We start from the raw sequence: 16011 nt of genomic DNA on the forward strand, positions 1-16011 counted from the left end.
CGCTTGTCTAACATTCATTACATTTCGTTTACAACCCATATCATACATGTCGTTCATATTCCTCTACACAAAATTATTGCATTAGACACATATGTGACCAGAATAGACACGTTCGCTGAAAATTTGACTACGCGTTCGATCCAGATCTTATCTCATGATATTTAATACGAAAATAGTAGCAGTGAACAAAATAATTAGACCAATGCCTGGATTGTCTTCTATTCTGTGAATATGTTAATTTCACCAAATCGATTCCCAAATCTGTGACACAAAACCATCAATGTTGATGAAATCAATCAATTTGTACTAATCGTGAATGTACACCATTATCTGATTTTTTTCTTCTTCAATGATTGAATAAGGTTCTACATTGAGAATCTAAAATTATGCTGGATGTTTAATATTGGATAACGATTTTGTAGTGGAAGAGTTCTATTATAGAAGGAAACTACGCTTGATTATAAAAAATCGATGTAACAAAATATACACACACATACCTGATTTTTGAATGTTTACTCTTTATACCTGAATCATGAATTGGTGTAAACTATATACCCAACATATGAAATTTTCCCTTACAAATATGTCATAGCAGCCCAGGCCCAAGTCAAAATAATATTTTTAAAAATGGGCCAATTAATTGGCCCAATTTTATTAACCCATTACCCATATGATTTAAAGGTTGAGGCATGGGGCTTGAATGGTAGAACTGTAATCGGCCCTGCTGCTAGCTTCAACTCAACGACAACGCGACGACAAATGCAATGATACAGCCTGCTTCGAATGTTCGACCTGAGGATGGAGGAGTGAGGACCTTGACTTTCGACCTCTCGCGGCTTGCTGCGCTCCACCTTCGGCCTTCCAGTTCCAGTTCTTGTATGGCTGTATATCTTTATTACTTCATTTCTCTTCGTGTTATGATACATTGATATTCATGCCTCAAATTTTATCTCTTAATCATTTCTCTTTTTCTCTACTATGATACAAATCATTTTATTTTATGTATCAATTAGAAATGCAATTTATTTTGCCTTCTTCTATTTTATAGATTCTCCAATTCATTCTATATATCACTTAATTTCTTGGTAAATTTTGAAATTGGATTTTAGGGTCTAAACTAAAATTTAGGGCCTTACTATTCTTCATCCACAATTTGATTTTTTATGTTAGTTTTTTCATACTACTGGTAGCAAATTTGTACATAGTAGTGTATTATTGGAGAATTGGAGGGTTTTGTGGCTTGGAAAATCTGTAAAATAGAAGTGTAGTGAATTGGAGACGTGCAGAATATTGGAAGGGTTTGTGGCTTGGAGATTCTGTAAAATAGAAGTACAGTGAATTGGAGAATTGTAGTAGATTGTCAGATAAGTGTAGTGAATTGGAGGGGTTTGTGAATGATAGATTACGCAATCGAATTGGAGATGAGTAAATGAATAATAGCCTCATTGTTTATGTGGAGAAAGATATGTTCTTGAAGATTAATAATGAAGTGATTTTACAAAGATATCAAAGTATGACAACTCATAAAGAGCAATTGTAAGATATTTCATTTTTAGTATAATATTGAAGAGTGGAAAATGGAAAATGGTAGCCATTACAGAGAAGCTGGAGGTGAAAACGGGATGTAGATTGTGGTAATGGTAACATAATAGTGGTGGATTGTTGTTGTGGATTTGAGGTGATTGTTCTTGTGGATTTGACTTTGTAGTTGTGATTGTTATTGTGGATTTTGAGGTGAAGGTATTAATTATGGTTGTGGATTTAAGTTAAAGGTGGTAGTGGTGGTGATTGGTGATGCTGGTATGTGGTGTGTGCAGATTTGTTTGTGGTGACCCTCTGTGATCAAATATGTGTTTATTATGACTGGTTGTGAATAATTTTCGTGTTGATTGTGACTTGATCACATACTGTCACGATTAAGATTGACCTGGTCATAGATATACATACTGAAGATAAATTTGACCACATTTAGTCATATTGAAGATAAATTTGGTCCAATTAGTCACAGACAATACAAGCTAGTAACTTGGTCACATATAGTTTCAAATTAGATGATCAAAGATAATCTTACTGAAAACAAATTTGATCAAGTTAGTCACATATAACACATGTATGGTTACAAATGACACAATTAATCACAAATCAGGGTCGATTCCATAGGGGTTGGGTGTAATCTCCAAAAAATGTTTTAAATTTGTTGTTGTTGTTGTTGTTGTTGTGTCTCCATAAAAGATTTTTAATTTCTGAAATTTTTTTACAAGTTGGGGTGTATTAATTGACATTCTATTAATTTGGTGGGGGTTGGGGGTAGGGATACTATTAATTGGGTGGAGATAATAGTTACAATTAATTATATATTATATATTATTAATTGGAATTAATTTCCGAGGTTTGAAATAATTGACAAGTTTGTTAGTTTTGAAATGTAATTCTTATATGTTGAAGTTAATTATTGTTTCCTTTTTCCAATTTTGTCTAGCATCATGTGACCTTGACCTTTTAAAGTTTTTGGTTGCAAGAACTTGTTAACTCATCTTTTGACCTGCCAACTAATTCAACCTAATCAGCTAGTGCAGGACACATTTGTTTATTGTTTTCCTGCACTTCCAATGATGCAATGATCAAAAATCTCACTTATTTATTGGATGAATTTTAGTTAGTTGCGGAAGTGTAAATTGATTGATGAAAAAATCTGTTTTTTTCCCACAGAAGAAATCTAGAAAACTCACATGAGGTGGATCCCATGTGAGTTTTATATTAAAAAAATATAATCATTCATCCCATGGACTGTGTGTGGTCTGTAAGTTTTCTGGCAAATTGTTTTCTGTACTTGTAGTGCAGCTGTTGATTGATAGAACTCGGGGAGGTACTATTGGCGAAGTCAAGATTTGTATTAAATTGAAGGTTTAATTTAACTATGGAAAATATTTTCAAGCATAACAAGTTTTTCCTTAATATGCATTTTGAAATAGTAAATTGATGAAAAATGTGGTTAAAAATTAAATATGTGATTGAAAATAAGAGAGAGAAAAATGTATTTGAAAAATAATGGGGACCAAGAAAATAACATTAAAAAGTAAAATAAATAAATAAATAAATGATTAAGGAAGTCATATAGAATTTCTTGCATTTTCGTGGGGTTAGAGATTCCACAAACTCCCACCTACCTTTGCCATTGATTGTGTAGTGATGTGTTACTTTGTCATGATTTTTCTCTATGTTGATCGACAATACCTCGTCCTTTAAATAGCTTCAAGGTCTAAATATACACTTCAGTTGCCCATAACTTCGCTTGACATGTGAATTTTTTCAATCTTTTAAATTTTGGTTGTGTTACATGTACATACTAATTTATATAAAGATTTACATATATATAATATGGTAAAATATGATTGAGTTAGAATTTTTGAACCAAATAAAAAAAAAATTCACGTTATCTATATGTAAACCATTATGTAACTTTATTTATACAATTAGCATTATTCTTTAAAATTTATACCGTTAAAATGGGGTTAAATCCACATATTGCTACCCACTTTTATATTTAGTGTCAACATGGACGTTCAATTTAATTTTATTTCATCATAACCATTCAACTTTATACTTGGTGTTTCCATTATTACCCCTTTGACTAATTTTAAGAGTAGTAAAAAGGTAAATTTGCAATACATGGAAAAAAATTAAATAAAAAATAAAAAAAAAATAAAAAGTTACTTTAAAAAATAAAATAAAATTATATTTAAAAAATTTACTTAAAATAAAAGAAAAACTTATCTTAAAAATACGTTACTCAAAAAAAAAAATTATATTAAAAAAAAAAGTTTTTGCAATAAAATAAAAACTTATTTTCAAAAAAACTTTAATTAGAAAAACTAAAATAACATAAAAAGTTATTTTAAAAAAAGTTCCTTAAAAAACTAAAATAAACTAAAAATTATTTTAAAAAAAACTTATTTTAAAAAAACGTTACTTAGAAAAATAAGAACTTTTTTTAAAAAAAATTGAAAATTAAAAAAAATATTTTTTATATTTATTTTTTATATAATGCAAAATTACTATTGTACTCCTTTTAAAGTAATGAAAATGGTGAAATGAAGTTTTGTGGCCATGGCAAAAAACAAAATTCAAATTGGACGGTCACGATGATACTAAGTGAAACAAAATCAAATTAGATGGTCATGATAATGTTAAGTATAAAGTTGGGTGATCATGCGTGGATTTACCCCGTTAAAATGTGTAGCGCAAAATGATTTTGATATTATTTTCAATTCAACAATGTCTCGTTTGGCCCCCATTAATTTCTATTACATTACATTACATTACATTTTTTTCACTCTTATTTTCAACCACACAATTTTTCATAAAATAATATTACCTGTACATCAAAAAAATTTCTTATTTTTCAACCATTTATTTTTCAAAAAAATATTATTCCACCCATTTTCAACTCTACAAAATGCAGGTCAAAAGGGGGCAATAGAGAGAGAGGAAAGGGGGAATAAAGGAGGAAATGGTGGGCAATGGCTGCCCCACCCGATGTGTTTTTCAAAATAGCCTTTGACCAAGTTATTTGTTAAGAAAAAAAAAGAGAAAATGTAAACAAAATATGTAGGGTCGAAAATACCCTCATTTAGGAAAGAAGAGAAGAGAAAATAGAGAGAAAAAAAAGGAAAAATCTTCTACCGACCGGTCGACGTCGCCTACGGACTGCCCGGACCTCACCAACTTCGACCAAGACCAGAGCCACCTCGATTCGCCGGAGACCGTCATTTTCTGGAAGGTTAGACATGTTTTCTATAAATAACTACTTTGAATTTGTGAAAGTTTGAATGTTTAAGATATGAATATGGGTTAAATTCATGTTTTTATGGTTAAAATGTAAGAAAATATCGAATTTGAGGTTAAAATGTTGAAAAAAAGTGAAAAAAATGGACGGAGCTCGCCGAAAATGGAGTTTTCGGCGAGCTCTGCCGGTTTGGTCCGTTACGGTCCGGACTGGTCCGGACCATATGGCCTGGACTAGTCCGGACCACACCGGACCCGGATTTTGGTCCGGGTCCGGCTATCCAGTCCAAATCCGGGACCGGATCCCGGATTTGGGTCAAAAATAATTTTTTTTTTCAGAATTATTGTTTTATTTTTGTGTTAAGAAATAAAATGAAATATAAAATAAATAATATATTAAGAGAATTAACGAAATATTTAAAGATAAATTAAATTGAGTTTTAATTTTTTTCTTTTTTACTAAAATATACGTTTCAAATAAATAATCGAAATAGAGTAATTAAATATGAAATAAATAATATACATAATTAACGAAATATTTAAAGATAAATTAAAAAAACAATATTTTTTTTTTACTTAACGAATTAAGATAATGAATTAAAGAAATAGTAAAAGGAAAAATCGAATAAATATTATTCAAATAGATAATCGAAATAGAGTAATTAAATATGAAATAAATAAAACACATGATTAACGAAATATTTAAAGAATAAATTAAATTGAATAATATTTTTTTTACCTAACCAATTAAGATAATTAATTAAAGAAATAGTGAACCGAAAAATTGAATAAATATTATTATTTTTATTTAAATAAATAATCGAAATAAATAATATACATAATTAACGAAATATTTAAAGAATAAATTAAAAAAAACAATAATTTTTTTACTTAACGAACTAAGATAATGAATTAAAGAAATAGTGAAAGGAAAAATCAAATAAATATTATTCAAATAAATAATCGAAATAGAGTAATTAAATATGAAATAGATAAAACACACGATTAATGAAATATTTAAAGAATAAATTAAATTGAATAATATTTTTTGTACTTCATCAATTAAGATAATTAATTAAAGAAATAGTAAAATGAAAAATCGAATAAATTTGTAAATAATATATATATATATATATAGTCAGATAATTAACGAAATATAATTTTTAAATAAATATTAAATAGTCAAATATGTGGAAATTTTTTTGTTTAACTGTTTTAATATGTGATTGGATGAATTTATTTATTGGTTTATTAATATGAAATTTGATTGGTTAAATTTGAAGGTACGATATTTTATTTATAATTTCTTTTGTATGGTTTTAACATGCATTAATTTTGTAGGATGGAATATCATATAGACAACGATCTAAGGGCTCATTTAGGAAAAGTTACGACGTATTGTAATTTTTCCAACTATGCGACAGTGCTTGAGGGGTTGGACGAGGAGCATATTGACTTACTTCGTCGATCGTTTTTATGGTCGTTCTATCCGTTGAAGGACGTGCAATTCTCTGGATAGATTTTTGATTCTTTATTACTCCGGCTGCTTAAACAAGTCGATGGCGATCATCTATATTTTGCTATGGGGGACGGAAGGTATCTAGATTCTCGATTCTTGAATTTGCCCTGATTACGGGCTTGAGATGTACCGAGGAAGAAGAAGCTAGAGCCCGTATTATACGAAATAAAAGGTTATTGGATTTATATTTTGGAGGTAAAGGGCCAGTTACACCACCACAGTTAGATGACGCATTTAGGAGATGCGATTACATGTTAGACAAGTTGAAGTTAGGATTGGTGTATATACTGGAGAGTATATTGAGGTGTTGACATCGTAGGACGTCGAATGATCTTTTTTCATTGGATGTTGTTGATGATATCGATGCTTTCAACAGCTTTCCATGTGGTCGGAGATGTTACACCGATACTCTCCATGTATTCAGAAGGGTACATACTATGCTGAAATCGGAGAGGGGCGATCGCAAATATAATGTATATGGCTTTCGCATGGCTTTGCAGGTAAATATTCAGTATAACGTAATGCGTGTTAAATTTTTTTATTAAATGTATATGTAAAGTTTTATTTTGTAATTGTTGCAGTTGTGGGCATATGATGCTATCCCTGCTTTGGGTAGCAAATGGGCGATCAGAAGGGAGACTAGCTGCCCACGAATGCTTCATTGGCGAGTACATGAAAAACCATTGGCTAAAGATTTGACAGTTATCCTCGACGATCCTCAGGTGAGTATTATATATTTACAATTTATATTGTACATACATTTACTCGACTCGATACATGCTTGTTAACACGTTGAAATATGATATGTCAGCTTGAAGTTTATGCTGAGTTGGTTGTTTCGGTGGAAGAGGAGGATGCAATATATGTACGTGAATTACTTGTTCCACCTACTGAAGACGATCCAGTATTTGAGTCCGTTCCGGATAGAAATATAGTACGTTTATTTAAGATCATTATTTATTTTGACTTATAAATTCATGTGTGGATTATTAATATTAATTGTCTTCTCTGTATAGAAGCGTCATCCTGAACTTCCACTTAGGAGATCTCCTTCGCCTCCACCGATGAGATCTCCATCACCTCCACCGATGAGATCGTCTCTACCGTCATTATCTCATTCTCCGAGGATATCTCCGTCTCCCGTACCCACCCACCTCCCACATGGATCGCCTACACCCAGTCAGACCCGTCATTCAGATGATTTCTTTGCACGCATGACTGGCATTATTAGAGAGGAACTGGGAACGATGCGACGTGATTTTATGACAGAGGTAGTCGCACTACGAGAGGAGATAGGGGTGTTGCGATGGGATTTTACGACAGAGATCGTCGCAGTACGAGAGGAGACAGGGATGTTGCTACGAGATTTTACGACATATGTAGTAGCTTTGCGAGATGAGATTGGAGTGCTGCGATGAGATATAGGAGACCTTCATACTGAGGTTGCAGCACTTCGAGGCGATGTAGCAGCCGTCCGAGGGAATGTCGGGGAGACTGGTGTCCCTCGAGATTGGTGGGCAACGGCCGCAGGAATCGATGAGTTTTTTGGTTCGATGCCGGAGGCCGGGAGGGAGGGGGTGGAGGTCGGGCAGGAGGAACCGGAGGAGGCCAGGATGCCTGGGGTGGAGGTCGGGCCGGAGGTACCGGAGGAGGCCGAGATAAAGGGTGTGGAGGGAGGGACAGGGGTGGCCGAGAAAGTAGTGGAGGGGACATCAGAGGTGGTAGTAGAGGGGGATGATCAAGTTGCGGAGGACGAGAGGACACCAGAGATGACGGATGACGAGGTAGTATTCGTGTCGGAGGGGGCGACGGAGGTCCCGAAGGGTAAGAAGCGTGCTACTGACACGCCAGAGCTGATGGTCGGTAAGAGATCAAGATTGCCGTCACAATACATCGTTTCTCCATACACGGCCGAGGCGAAGAGAAGGAGGTTTGTGGATGAGGCGTTCTCCAACCTTTTTCGCGACGTCGACCCAGTCAAACAGAAGACGTTCGATGATTGGTTCAAATCCCTTAAGTTCGAGTAAGCATTTTATGATTTTGCAACTATTTTTTTGTATTTTTCGTAATTGTTTTTTCATTTTTCAGAGATAGTTATACCATCGGCTGTATGACTGTGCCCAATGCTAAAAAGTGGTTTGAAGATGTACTGACGACCTCAGCTTGGCTCGCTGATGATGTAAGTTTTTTGAGTTTCCGTTTATTATATTTATAGAAGTTGTTGGTTCATTTACTTAAATGACTTTATCTTTTTTGTTGGGGGTTTTTCTTGTTTCAGCATATCGACTTGGCTATGGAATTGTTACGCGATCGGGCGCGGAGATACCCGAGATCTTATGACAGTCCTACTCTAGTTATCCTGAGCTCTGAGTTCGTTCGTGTCGTAGATATTGAGCATCACGAGCTCCTAAGCAAGGGGAATGATTATGTTTTGTCTGAGTACATGCTGGAGTGGGTGATTGGACTACAGTTGAGGTGCGGAAAGTCGTGGACAGATTGTACACATATGTACATTCCAGTGATCGCGAACTCACACTGTTTTTCGGTGGAGATCATATTTGCTGATTCCACCATATATGTGTACGACTCTGATCATAGCTGTCTGACACAAAGTCAACTGGAGCAAATACTGGAGCCATTGACTGTGATCGTGCCCATGATGGCTAGTTATGCGATGATTCGAGTAAATGATAGATTAGCCATTGTGCGGAACATGACGACGGCGAGACAAGAAAGATCGTAAGGATTTACAACTTTTTAATTTTCAGATTTAATTTTCAATTATATGTTATGGAACTAATATATTCTACTTCGGTTGCAGGGGTGACTGTGGCTTATTTGCAATCAAGTACATAGAGTTCTTGAGCATTGGTCGCAATGTTGATACAATAAATCAGTCTTGGATTGATATGTGGAGGCATAAATTAGCTTGCGACTTGTATGAATATAACTGTGATTCTTAGTGCATTGTATATTATTTTATTAAAATGTAAATGTTGTTTACATTAGTAGGATTTGTGTTGTACTGAAAGAAATAAATAATCGAAATAGAGTATATTGTATGATATTATTTTGAAAATGTAAATTTTTTTTAATTTAATTGTGACTCAAAATTTTAATTTAATTGTATATTTATTGCAATTTTTTAATAGTTGATTTGGATCATATAATGATAATCGGGAATTAAATGGACTAAATCAGATGCAATTGGAAAAAAAATGATCGATTCATGTAATATTTGGTTCGAAAAAAGCGTTAAAAATTTTGGGGGACCTAATTGCAACTTTTTAATAGTTGATTCGAAACATAAAACGATAATCGAGAATTAAATGGACTCAGTTGGATTCAATTGAAACAAAGATGACTGATTCATGTAATGTTTGGTTGAAAATGGCTTTAAAAATTTTGGGGACCTAATTGCAAATTTTGGGGACCAATTAAGATAATTATTTAAAGAAATAGTAAAACGAAAAATCGAATAAATATTATTATTTTTATTCAAATAAATAATCGAAATTGAGTAATTAAATATGAAATAAATAAAACACATGATTAAGGAAATATTTAAAGAATAAATTAAATTGAATAATATTTTTTTTACTTAACCAATTAAGAGAATTAATTAAAGAAATAGTAAAATGAAAAATCGAATAAATATTATTATTTTTATTCAAATAAATAATCGAAATCGAGTAATTAAATATGAAATAAATAAAACATATGATTAACGAAATATTTAAAGAATAAATTAAATTGAACAATATTTTTTTACTTAACCAATTAAGAGAATTAATTAAAGAAATAGTAAAACAAAAAACCGAATAAATATTATTCAAATAAATAATCGAAATAGAGTAATTAAATATGAAATAAATAAAACACATGATTAACGAAATATTTAACGAATAAATTAAATTGAATAATATTTTTTTTACTTAACCAATTAAGAGAATTAATTAAAGAAATAGTAAAATGAAAAATTGAATAAATATTATTATTTTTATTCAAATAAATAATCGAAATTGTGTAATTAAATATGAAATAAATAAAACACATTATTAACGAAATATTTAAAGAATAAATTAAATTGAATAATATTTTTTTTACCTAACCAATTAAGATAATTAATTAAAGAAATAGTGAAACGAAAAATCGAATAAATATTATTATTCTTATTCAAATAAATAATCGGAATTGAGTAATTAAATATGAAATAAATAAAACACACGATTAACGAAATATTTTTTTATTTAACCAATTAAGATAATTAATTAAAGAAATAGTAATCTCTCCATATTGTTAATTAATATATATCGTTGTTTCACTTGTTTTAAAAGAAAACAAACAAATACATGACACATAGAAAATACATATGACAAATGTGATAAAAATTAAAAAGAGTAATTAAACAATATGATAAATATTATATCCGATTTCAATTCAGAAAATCACAAACACATGACAAATAGAGAATACATATGATTTATATAGATACTACACATCCGTCGAGTCATTGTTTAGTGGGATCTGACTTGTACAAAATCGACGTGTATGTCCTGTAGCGCCGCACCTCCCGCACTTACGCGGTTGTGGAAACTCTCCTGTAGATGGTATTCTAGACGTCCGTCTATGACCAAGAGTACGCGGTGGAGCTTCAGGTGGCAACAAATTATTAAGTGCTACAATATAATCAGGAACTTCCCACTCGACTTCATTTGGTAGAGGAAATATAGTTTCGGCATACGCTGCTCTCCAAAAATCAGTCATATAATAGTGACTGCACAAGCTGTGTGGTGGAAATCCTCTATACATAGCCACTGCGACAGCATGTGCACATTGAAAACTTTCCAACTGAAATTTTCTACATGTGCAGGTATTATCATTCAAGTCTACAATGTATCCAAAATTACGCCCGCATCTCACGGAGAAGCGAAATTGATCTAGTGGTTCCACAAATAGAGCTTTTGCCACTTCCAGAGTTTTGAATAGTCGATCTTCCTGTGCCGGAGCTAGCACACTCGTGCAATTTTGGGATTCTTCACGTCGGTCATAAAACCATTGTTGCAACTTGCTGCGAATATGTTCAATCATTGTGAGAATCGGTAACTCTCGATCCTTCTTGAATAATGCATTGAGCGACTCTGCATTATTCGACGTCATCATGTTGTATCGACGCCCTGAAAAATGTGACCGTGCCCAATGTTCGACCCCCATATCTGATAGAAATTCCCATGCACTTTCTGATTTATGTTCTATTTCGCCCATGAACTTTGTAAACTCTTCAAAGCTGTAAGCTTCTGCAGCTCTCCTAAACAATGCAACGATGCGACTGCCCTGGTACCTAGTTTTCAGATTGCCCTGAATGTGGTACATGCAATAACCATGATGTGCTTCTGGAAAAACTTCGGCTATACCATTTATTATTGACTGCCCCCGGTCAGTCACAAATGCAAGGTTCTCGATGTTCCCAATTACTTCTCTCAATTTCGTGAAGAACCAACGCATTGCTAGATCATTCTCTCCATCAACAATGCCAAATGCAAGATGGTAAATTTGGATATTAACATCTTGACAAGTAGCAATAATCAACTTTCCTTCATATCTAGCTTTTAGGGTTGTACTATCAACTAGAATTAGAGGTCGCATCGCATTTCGAAAACCTCTAATGCATTGTCCAAGAGCCATAAAAAATACTTGAAGCGATTCTGCCCATCGGTTTCAATAAAAAACGTCCGAGTCAGAATTAGTTCTCACCATGTTGTGGCAATACCTGGCCAATTTGGCATAACTCTCCTCTGTCGAACCCATTAAATCTTCCAATGCACATTCTTTAACCTTCCAGGCCTTCTGGTAACTCATAACCACCCCATACTCTCGACGGATGTCGTTGATGATATCTGTAGGTCTGTAAATCGTCCGTGGATCCTGAAACTTGTGCATTATCTGTCGACCAATAAACCATGATCGAGCTTGCCTGTGATCATTTTGACGAATACCCACTTCACAAGTATGTTCCTGTGCATACTTACAAACAACAAAGAACTCATTTGTGTTTATCTTTATCGCACTCAAACGCCAACTGCAATTGTTGTCCACACAAATAATTGTGTATGTAGACTTGTTTATTTTTTTACCTTAAACTCAAAATTATGTTTCATTGTAATTCGGTGCACGGCTTCTTGCAAATCTCTTTTCGTATCAAACAATTGATCGACATGTAAATCTTCATCATCAGGAACTACACGCGAACAATTAGAAGACCGTGTACTCGGCCCAGCATGTGAGCTCCCACCAGACTCATGTCTCTTTCTGGATAAAGTAATCAAATCCTGATTTGTAAATGGCCTTTCATCCTCGTTGTCTTGAACTCCCTCGTAAATCCTTCGTGTAACGGTGACATCATGGTGAGTAGCAACTGCCCCAGGAATAACCACATCATCCTCCCGAGTAATCTCAACAGTATCCCAAAAATCATTCTCATTACGATCCTCTCCATCAAAAACTTCGTGTTCACCCTCGATGACATTTTTCTTCAACAAACTTACGCAAATAGGAGTCGTCTTTCGACCTTGGTTCAATTGAATTAGATGCTTTATTTGCGCTTCAGAAGTAACTTTCAAAGGTGGAATCGAAATTGTTGAATTCTTTTGAAATAAAAATTCCAATTCCATATCGTAATGAGAGGAATCGACGTTAAGCATGTTTTGTATTTCACTGTACATTTCTGTAAACGAAGTATTTTTTGTTATCGAAATAGCAGCAATCCCTTCTCCTTCACTCGTTCATTTCCATTTCCATTGACCATTTTCTTTCCTTTGAAATTTGCCGAAATAACAGATTGGGACACATGTTTTTGCCATATCTGCATTACGAATTAAAAATATCAGAACAAATTATCAGAAATAAAATTATCAAAATCTAGGGGCAGGGAAGTCTGCAAACGGACGGTCCGGATCGTCCGTTACGGTCGGTCCGGACCATTACGGACCGTCCGTTTACTCCGGCGTCTGATCGGTGTCGGCCTAAACTTTGGCTCTAATATTATTTTTTCTACCACTTAAAAAAAATACAACTTCAATAAAAATAAAATTAAATACTAGGAAAATATATTTACTGAATTGAAGTGCTGAAATTTAACTAAATTTTTCTGTTGAGGTTGATAATTGATAAGTTTATGAAATTTTGAGGTTGAAGTGGATGAAAAATGAAAAAGTTTTTATCGTGTTAGAGTAAACTGATGAAAATACTGACTTCATTTTCAAATTTCAATTGAGAAGTGTTTGGATTTTTATTTGTAACTTAAGGATATTTTTGTCTTTTTACCATATTTCTATTTTTGTAATTATATAACTCATTTAAGGACGTTTTTGTCTTTTACACAAGAAATGACCATTGTGGTGAATGTTAGATTTTTTTTGTTAAAATGGAAAATGATTGGTTTGACAAAGCCAAACTTAAAAGTACCCCGGAATAAAGTGACCCCTCAAACTCAAACCCAAACACCACGCCCCACCCCCCCCAAAAAAAATGAAAAAAGAAAAATCTCCTTTAGCCGCTTATTTTTGTTTCGGTAAACTTCCTTTGCAGTTCCCTTCTATCTCTGTTTACTAAAATTGGGTTATTCAGCTGCTGAGTAGCGGTAGTCATTTTGTCATTTTAATTGTGTGGAGAAATTTGTCTGTTGGATTTCATTTTAATTTTTTGTGGGCTTTGTTTATGTTTGACGGGGTGCTATGATGTGTGCTAATTGAAGTTTAATGGGACTCGAGATATATAGTTTTAACTGCAATAAAATAGCAGTATAGGAAATGCTGCGGAGATACCAGCGCAAAAGAAAATAAAATATTAACAAATAGTGTTTGATGAAACGCCAGAGTGAAGGACAACAGTGATTATAGTGTAGTTCCTTTTTTTTTTTTTTTTTTTTTTTTTTTTTTGTTGTACATACTCAAAGTGCTGATAAATTCTTGTTGAAGTTGCAGCCGTTGTTGAGTAGCTTTTTGAAATTGATTATAGATATTTGAAAGACGGTTTGGATGGAGGGCGAGGAGGATCTAGTGAAGAAGGAACGCGTGGTGGAAGCGCGAGCTAGAAACATAAGTCACAATGTGAGGTGCACAGAGTGTGGCAGTCAGTCCATTGAAGACTCCCAAGCTTACATTGCCATTCTCCTTCGTAAGGTATATCTATTAATAGTTCTTGTGCACATTAAACTTCTTCTCGTTACTACTAAGAAATCTTGTTACATTGAGAAATGGTACTATATTTTTGTATTGAGCACTCTCATTTGATGTGCAGTTTGTAGAATGCAACTGCAAAACTAAAATGTCCACATGAAGATGAACATTACCTGGATGGAATACATTTTTAGATGTTTGCACTTGTACGGCGTCTCATATGACTACCTGATTAATCTTAAGTAAGAATTAGGCTAGATAGATGAGTGAGTAATTTTATTAAGTGCACTAGTTAATCTTTAGTAAGAGTTAGGTTAGATAGATGAGTGAGTAATTTTATTAAGTGCACTAGTTGTCCTTGATTTTGAATAATTGATCTTTGGTTTTTCAGAAAGAATAAATGGGGCTGATTATTTCGGAGGCCGATCCGTGCATCTTGACAAAACATTTTATTTGCTAGAGTTTTTTTTTTAATATAGTGTATTCTTGTTATCGGTATTTGCAATTTTAATTTATAAGGTTTATTTATCTTTTGGTGTTATTTCACTTTCTAGTCGCAACACGGATGTGGGAACTGATATTTTCTTTGATTTCTGCTCAAGTTAATACGGGATGACATTCGCGATGGGAGATCTGATAAAGAGATCTACAAGAGGCTCGGGGAAGAATATGGTGAGACAGTGCTTTATGAACCGAAATTTGATTTGCAGACAGCTGGTCTATGGTTATCACCGGTTAGTTAAAGAGGCCATCTAACTTACTCCTTGGTTGTATTTGTATTCTGGGAGCCAACGACACGCAAAATTGAAATCTGGAAATAGCTTTTAGTTGCAGGTGTCGCTGGAGGAATGTGGGCATACAGAAAGCACAGGCAAAAGACTAATGTGCACATTATGGCTTTAAACCTCGTTAGAGGAGTCCCATTAACCCCGAGGGAGAAGGAAACAATGTTAGAGGTCCTCACACCGCCGCCTCCTGAAGGAGCTTCGTTTTGGTGGAGAAGATGGCTTCGTTGATGATTCCAGAATATATTTTGCCTGTTTCCCTATTTATTTGGGTCATGATAATTGAATATCTAGTTTATCCGATCATAGGATTTGAAGATACCAGCCCAGGTCGGAGTTTCATTTCGTCTTGGTGAAAACTCTGTTTGTATGCAACCTTAAAATGAACAACACTTTGTGATTTGCAATAAATTATTTTGGTTGTGCATGGACTCTATTAGAGTTCAAGCTAGTCATTTTTGCTTACACAAATGTGTCATATGCACATGTTACAGCTTAAGCTTTAACTGCGTTTCATTTCTTCTTACTTGCTAGTTGATAGGACTCTCTGAATAGGAACTGCATATTCCTAAATGTAGATATATATTTATTCAGAGTATAAAAGATTATAGTTCAAAGAACAATTTTCGAAAAGCAATTGAAATTTATTTTTAGGTTGAAAAAATAATGAGTACAACGTGGCAGAATCAAGAAAAAAACACTTCTTCCTATTTAAGTATTGAAGTCATGGCGATCAAGTACAAAT

The 16011-nt window shown here is 33.6% G+C and overlaps 1 protein-coding gene across 6 annotated transcripts; it reads left to right on the top strand.

The window, feature by feature from the left end:
- The first annotated feature begins 749 nt into the window (after window positions 1-749).
- Window positions 750-15721, top strand: LOC111366193 (cytochrome c-type biogenesis CcmH-like mitochondrial protein). 6 transcript variants are annotated; one of them, XM_022986892.1, is made up of 4 exons: window positions 750-876; window positions 14287-14484; window positions 15084-15215; window positions 15303-15721. In XM_022986892.1, exons 2-4 carry the CDS (start codon window positions 14341-14343, stop codon window positions 15495-15497), a joined length of 471 nt encoding a protein of 156 aa, XP_022842660.1. In that variant the 5' UTR covers window positions 750-876; window positions 14287-14340; the 3' UTR covers window positions 15498-15721. The 6 variants fall into 6 exon arrangements, with proteins under 6 accessions (XP_022842660.1, XP_022842658.1, XP_022842663.1 ...); XM_022986890.1 differs by lacking the exon at window positions 750-876 and adding an exon at window positions 13777-13874; XM_022986895.1 differs by lacking the exon at window positions 750-876 and adding an exon at window positions 13801-13874 and having other exon boundaries at window positions 14321-14484.
- The last annotated feature ends 290 nt before the right edge of the window (window positions 15722-16011 follow it).

This window comes from Olea europaea, chromosome 17 (assembly GCF_002742605.1).
Source record: "Olea europaea var. sylvestris chromosome 17, O_europaea_v1, whole genome shotgun sequence".
Classification (NCBI taxonomy): Eukaryota; Viridiplantae; Streptophyta; class Magnoliopsida; order Lamiales; family Oleaceae; genus Olea; species Olea europaea.

Bases quoted from the DNA above. Each gene is read 5' to 3' on its own strand.
- LOC111366193 (XM_022986892.1), top strand. From the start codon at position 14,341: ATGGAGGGCGAGGAGGATCTAGTGAAGAAGGAACGCGTGGTGGAAGCG. The intron at 14,485-15,083 runs GTATATCTATTA...TTTCTGCTCAAG, and splicing joins TTGCCATTCTCCTTCGTAAG to TTAATACGGGATGACATTCG. The intron at 15,216-15,302 runs GTTAGTTAAAGA...ATCTGGAAATAG, and splicing joins CTGGTCTATGGTTATCACCG to CTTTTAGTTGCAGGTGTCGC.